Source organism: Rhinopithecus bieti, unplaced genomic scaffold (genome assembly GCF_001698545.2).
Source record: "Rhinopithecus bieti isolate Rb0 unplaced genomic scaffold, ASM169854v2 scaffold_12573, whole genome shotgun sequence".
NCBI classification, from domain to species: Eukaryota; Metazoa; Chordata; class Mammalia; order Primates; family Cercopithecidae; genus Rhinopithecus; species Rhinopithecus bieti.
The window spans coordinates 1,600,064-1,606,447 of NW_016807321.1; the positions used below are offsets into that span (position 1 = coordinate 1,600,064).

A 6,384-nucleotide genomic window follows, 5' to 3' on the forward strand; every position below is an offset into this window, starting at 1 on the left:
TTTTTTTTTTTTTTTTTTTTTTTTTTTTTTTTTTTGAGATGGAGTCTCACTCTGTTCCCAAGTTGGAGTACTGTGGCGTGATCTCCACTCACTGCAACCTCCACCTCCCTGGTTCAAGCGATTCTCCTGCTTCAGCCGCCTGAGTAGCTGGGACTACAGGTGCACACCACCACACCTGGCTAATTTTTGTATTTTTAGGAGAGACGGGGTTTCACCATGTTGGCCAGGATGGTCTTGATTTCCTGACCTCGTGATCCTACCACCTCAGCCTCCCAAAGTGCTGGGATTACAGGCGTGAGCCACTGTGCCCAGCCATTGTCTGTCCATATTTTCAAGGTGGCTCAGGAATTACTTGTGGATGCCAGAGTGATCACTGCACCCTACCTACCCCCAAATGGTGGGATGGGGCTGGGTGGGGTCTGGGCGGGCATCAGGGGGGCCTACAGCCAGCATCAGGGGTCAGACGGGGTCAGGGACTGACTCACTGCAGCATGTGGGCTCTGGGAGCCTCAGCCCTGCAGCTTCCGAATGGGTGCACTCGCCTCCCAGGGTGCGGTGGAGAAGACCTGATGGCTGGGCCCCAGCGCCCACACAAGGCAAGGGCCACTCCAGCGTCTTCAGACAAACCACCCTGTGCAGCCTCAGGGGTCGGAGCCATTTCTCAACACACACACTCGCATCCTGGCTCCTCCCACATATTCCCGCAGAGGGTGGGGGCTGTGGCCCCATCCGCAGATAGGGCGATGCCAAGGCCCTGGCGGCCTCTACTCCTGGACAAGGTGGGACCAGGACGAGGGCTGCGCTGGTCCCCAGGGGACGCCTGGACTCACCTGGATCAAGCCTGCGGCCGGGTTCCGCCTCTTCTCAAAGTGCTTCTGCCGGTGCTGCTCCTGAACCTTCAGGGCAAAGCCAGACCCCAAGATGCCCTGCAATTCATCAGGGTCAGGCCACACCCCGGGGACCCCCACACCCCAATTCATCAGGGTCAGACCACGCCCCGGGAACCCATGTCTGCCACCTTCACCAGGGTCAGACCCATCTCCACTGATCCATACCTCCCCGACCTTCACCAGGGTCAGACCCGTCTCCACTGATCCATACGTCCCCCACCTTCACCAGGGTCAGACTGCACCCAGGGACCCGCGTCCCCACAATCCATCAGCATCAAAAGGAACCCTCTGGCTTGCAGGAGACATGGCAGGGCCCACACTGAACTCAGGGTGGCCTCTCCTTCCCTTCCACCCAGAAAAGTCTGCACACCCATCTTGAAGGGCACACAGTGAAGGAATCACCGGGGCCAGCCTCTCGCCATGCACCAGCTGCCCTGCCCTGCCCTGGGGCAGCAAAGGTTGGCAGGGCCCCTCCACCTTCCTCTGAACTGGGTGGGCCTCACTGCCTGGAGACCCACGAGGGAGCTGTGTCACCAGCCGCCCTGCCCCTGGTCACAAGGACGTCCTCCTGGGCCCCACTCAGACTAAGAGGGGCCACCAGTGACTAACAGAGCCCCCGAAGCTACAGCCACAGCCCTGGGCATGCTCCTCCTGGGGCTGGGGAACCCCCACTCCAGTCCTCAGGGAACAAGGCCTCTGACCCTGAGCTGCCACCTCCAGTTCCTGGGGGCTATGGACCTGCTGGGAGCCGCTCCTGCCCCAGGTCCCACCCAGGGAACTGTGCCCAGGGGCCTGTGGTCACCTCGGGAGCCTACAAGACCTCATCCCCCTCCAAGGCAGGCAGGGCAGCTGGACTTACTGCAGGAAGCGCGAAGAAGGAGACACCGATGAGGGTGAAGGTTGCCGCCAGGAGCCTGCCGTTCCAGGTCTGGGGGTACTTGTCCCCGTAGCCAATGGTGGTCAGCGTGATCTGTGGGACCGCAGGCTCTGGTCACATGAAGGGCCTGCTCACACCCCTGAGGGCAGGCTAGACGCCCGCAGGCGGCTCAGGGCTTGGGCTGGGACAGATGTGGTACCACCCCCGTGTCACCACCCACACAGGGGCCCAGTGAGGCCAGGGTTGGGGTTGGCCGCCCTTCATCCCCGGAGCCCTATCTCCTTTTCCCCTACAGGCCAGAAGCAGGGTCCAGCCAAAGGCTGTGTCCCCATCTCACATCGAGAACCAGAGGCCCAGTGACGTGACTCCTACGAGGCTCGGCTAGGACGGCAGCCCCCACCCCATCCCCGCCAGGTGGAGAGCGCAGCTGGGGAGGAGGGAGTGCCGAGAGGGACCCAGAGGAACAGGCGGGGCATGCAGGGGGTTTGCTGAGCCTGACCTGAGCTGAGGCCAGAGGAGAGGGGTGGGCGGGAGGAGGCCATGATGAGAGGCGGGGGAGTGGTCCCCACCGGGCCATGGCAGGGTGGCTGCTCCTGGAGCAGGGACCCCAGGGGTTGTGTTTAGAGTTTCTCTAGGGGTGGTGGGCAAGGGGGCGGTCGGGCCAGGTTGGGCCTCCCCAGGGGTCCCAGAGAGCCCAGGAGCACCCAGCTCGGAGCCTGGGTGAGGGGAAGCAAAGGTCAGACACGTCTCCAAGCAGCTCTGACAAGAGACGCCTGTGCCGGGGCCGAGGAAGGCGGGGCAGGTGCCCTGCATTCAGTGCTGGACATGTGGGGGCCGCAGCCCACCCCCCTTGCCAGAACCGCATGCACCACAAACCAGGGGGCTCAGGACAACCGCACGGAGGCCGCTCTGGCTTGGACGAGAAGGTGGGCCCGGGACAGGCCCTGGAAGGGCAGGGTCTTAGATAAACAGAGGGAGGGTTCGAGGCCTGAGCACAGACAGTGGGGCCGGGAAGGGGAGACCTCTCACCAGGACCCGCAGCCCCACCCTAGGGAGTTTACCCCAGGCATTGAGGATGCCGCTGTGTGGTCTGAGGACAGAGTGGGCCGGCTGGGCCGCGCCCGCTCCACACTGAAAGAAGCCGCGGCCTGGCACGAAGCAGCACCAGCACTTAGGGGCCTCGGCTGCCGCCACCATGCGGAGTGCACAGCAGGCTCTGGGAAGGAGGCTGCCACATGGGGTGGGCGGGAGGTTGGGCGAGGCCTGGACCCAGAAACCTCTCCTGGGGAGACCAAGTCAGGACCTTAGCCCTCCACACAGTTTCTTTACCAAAGGAGGCAATTTTTTTTGGTTTGTTTTTTGTTTTTTATTTTGAGATGGAGTCTCGCTCTGTCGCCCAGGCTGGAGTGCAGTGGCGCAATCTCGGCTCACTGCAAGCTCCGCCTCCTGGGTTCATGCCATTCTCCTGCCTCAGCCTCCCGAGTAGCTGGGACTACAGGCGCCCGCCACCTCGCCCGGCTAATTTTTTGTATTTTTAGTAGAGATGAGGTTTCACCGTGTTCGCCAGGATGGTCTCAATCTCCTGACCTCATGATCCGCCCGCCTTGACCTCCCAAAGTGCTGGGATTACAGGCGTGAGCCAACGTGCCCAGCCAAGAGGAATGTTTTAGAAGACATGAAACAGTGACTCTTGACATTCTCAACTCAACCACATGACAGCAAGGGCTGAGGGGGGAGGCAGAGAACCAAGAGGGAGAGGATGGGGACTGAGACAGAGATAGAGACAGAGACAGAGAGATGGAGACAGAGAGATAGATAGAGGCAGACACAGAGACAGACAGACAGAGAGATATGGGCCTGGCACAGTGGCTCATGCCTGTAATCGCAGCAGTTTGGGAGGCCAAGGCTGGTGGATCGCTTGAGCCCAGGAGTTCAAGACCAGCCTGGCCAACATGGTGAAACCCTGTCTCTACTAAAAATACAAAAATTAGCCAGGTGTGGTGGTGCACACCTGTAATCCCAGCTATTTAGGAGGGTGAGGCAGGAGAATCACTTGAGCCCAGGAGGTTGAGTCTGCAGCGAGCTTTGACTGCACCACTGCACTCCAGCCTGGATGATAGAGCAAGATCCTGCCTCAAAAAAAAAACAAAAAAAAAAAAAAAAAAAAAGAGAGAGAGAGAGATGGCAGAGAGATGGGCGGGGCAGTGAGACATGGACCCTAGCTAGAATGTTGTGGGAGACAGGGGAGTCGAAAGAGGCCAGAGAATCCCAGAGCAGCTTCCAAGCCCCGGGTCCCACTGAGGGCCAAGTCTGTGAAAGGGGGCCAGGCCCTCCACCCCTCCCCAGGCGGTCAGATGGATGGGACACTTTCACACACAGCTCTCCAAAAATTTCTGCCCCTGAAACATTCCCAGCTGCCATCCGACCTGCTCCTTCAAAGTAGACGCCAACTCAAGGGAAAGGAAGCTGGAGGCCTGGCAGATGGAGCCTGGCCTGCGGGGGAGGTGAGGCGGGATTCCCCCCACACTGGTGAGGACCCCCAAAGGCTGCAAGAAAGGGAAATTGGGGGTAGAGCTTATCCTATCCCAGTAGGAGGCACACAGTTAGCGTGTTTGAATCAGAAATACCAGCATCCCTATTTGCTGTTTAAGACTAATCAGGTAAACCCCAAAGAAAACACAGAAGCAGCTGTAGCCGCCGCAGAGGGACCCAGAGGGGAGGGCACCGTGACCACAGAGTGGGGCTGTATTCTCACCATAAAGCTTAGGAACTGTCTGACATTTAAAAATATATACAAGCATTACTCCGAAGAAACACCCAAATAAAAATCCCAATTCAATCGAAAAGATAAGAAGACTTGCCCACAAAAGACCTGGGGGATGAGCTTGTCCCCACTGAAAGCCCTAGGGCCTGGCAGTCACAGCTCAGGATGCCCTGGGCCTCTCGCTGACCCTACGGTGGGGCCTGAACCACACGATGGCTCAGTGAGTCCAGGTCGTCTGCCTGGTCCACAGCCTGGGCCCTGAGGCACGCTCAGCTCTCAACCCCCACCCAAGCCCTGCCTGGAAGGACAGTGCCTGGGTCTCATGAAATTAATAAAATAACTTCAGATCAGCTGCATCCAACTTAGGCACCAGGTGGAGCTGCTCACACCTTTCCCGCAGGGATAAGCCCACTCGGCCAGTGTGTGCAGGGCTGGGCCTGGGGTCTGGTCTCACCCTCCCAGGAGACCACAACCCTGCCCCTGCGCACCACCAGCCTGAGGGTGTCTGTGGCCCCAGGTGAGGAGGAGCCCGGGGCCCAGATCTGTTCAGACCTGATCAGAGTGGGGCCTGCGGAGCCACCTGGTCTCCAAAAACACAGGGCCTCAGAGATCCCACGTCCACCCCACACCAAGGGGTCCTTCAGAAGGCTTCCAGGAACCCTCTCGACGGGGGTGACTTGCTCCGAGAGAAGCCCGGCCACAGCACAGGGACAGGTGGCCAAGAAAGTGGGCTGGGGTCCCGGCAGCAGGGAGGCCAAGGAGGGGGTGACCAGTAGAGGGGCCGCAGACCCACAGGCTCCAGACCACCCTGGACAGACAGGCTAGAGGCTGAGCTGGGACCAGAGGATAGGCTGCCCTTCAAATTCTCTCCTCTCTTACCCTGAGGGGCAGGGCCAGGGGTGGGGGCCAGGGACAGGAAGACCCAGGACGGTAGCAGCCAGCCATGGGCACAGAGGGCAAAGCCTCCCACTCACCCACTCCCACAGCCACCAGGTCATGGGCTTGGTCCCTGGACCAGGGTTGGCCAGGACAGATCTCCTAGAGACGCCTCTTCTCCCCCTTCCCCCAATGATCAGGACACAGAGCAGGTGGAGGATCACTCAGGAGGAAGGAAGATGCCAACCACAGCTGAGCTCAGGCTCCCTGGGGCCCAGCCCTCCCCACCTGCTCCCCCACCAGCATGGCAACCGTCACCCCGCCTCAACCACGAGCCATCATGACCATGGGTGGCCAGTAGGTGGCCCCAAAGAGATGTATGGAGCCGGCTCAGCCAGCGACAGCCTGGTCCCAGCAAATTGACAAGGGCACGTCCTCAGTCGGTGTACAGGTGGGACAGCAGGGAAAGGGAAAGCCACAATGACCACAACTCACCAGGCCCCACCAGAGTGCATCCGCGTAGGTGTCAAAGTGGTCGTTCTCCCCCTTCTCTGCCAAGTACACCAGGAACGAGGCCAGGATGAGACAGAGGAAGCCGATGTACCAGGCGGTGACCAGCTCCTGAGAGGTAGATGGTACCACCATCATCACCACCATCACATCACCATCACCACCATCATCACCACCACCACCACCACCACCACCACCACCACCACCACCACCATCACCACCACCACCATCACCATTACTACCACCACCATCACCACCACCACCACCACCACCACCACCAACCACCACCACCATCATCACCACCACCACCATCAGCATCACCACCACCACCACCACCACCATCACCACCACCACCATCACCACCACCACCATCATTACCACCACCACCATCACATCACCATCACCACCATCAGCATCACCACCACCACCACCACCACCACCACCACCACCACCACCACCACCATCAC

The 6,384-nt window shown here is 60.0% G+C and overlaps 1 protein-coding gene across 10 annotated transcripts in view; it reads right to left on the reverse strand.

Annotated features, from left to right (window-relative positions):
• Nucleotides 1-6,384, reverse strand: part of KCNQ2 (potassium voltage-gated channel subfamily Q member 2) — a 68,231-nt gene that overhangs the window by 33,233 nt on the left and 28,614 nt on the right. For all 10 annotated transcript variants that reach the window (XM_017881224.1, XM_017881223.1, XM_017881221.1 and 7 more), the window contains exons 5-7: nt 5,903-6,028; nt 1,750-1,860; nt 831-926 (exon numbers count right to left, since the gene is read on the reverse strand). In XM_017881224.1, the coding sequence (XP_017736713.1) occupies nt 831-926; nt 1,750-1,860; nt 5,903-6,028 (333 nt within the window). The remainder of the gene's footprint in view (nt 1-830; nt 927-1,749; nt 1,861-5,902; nt 6,029-6,384) is intronic.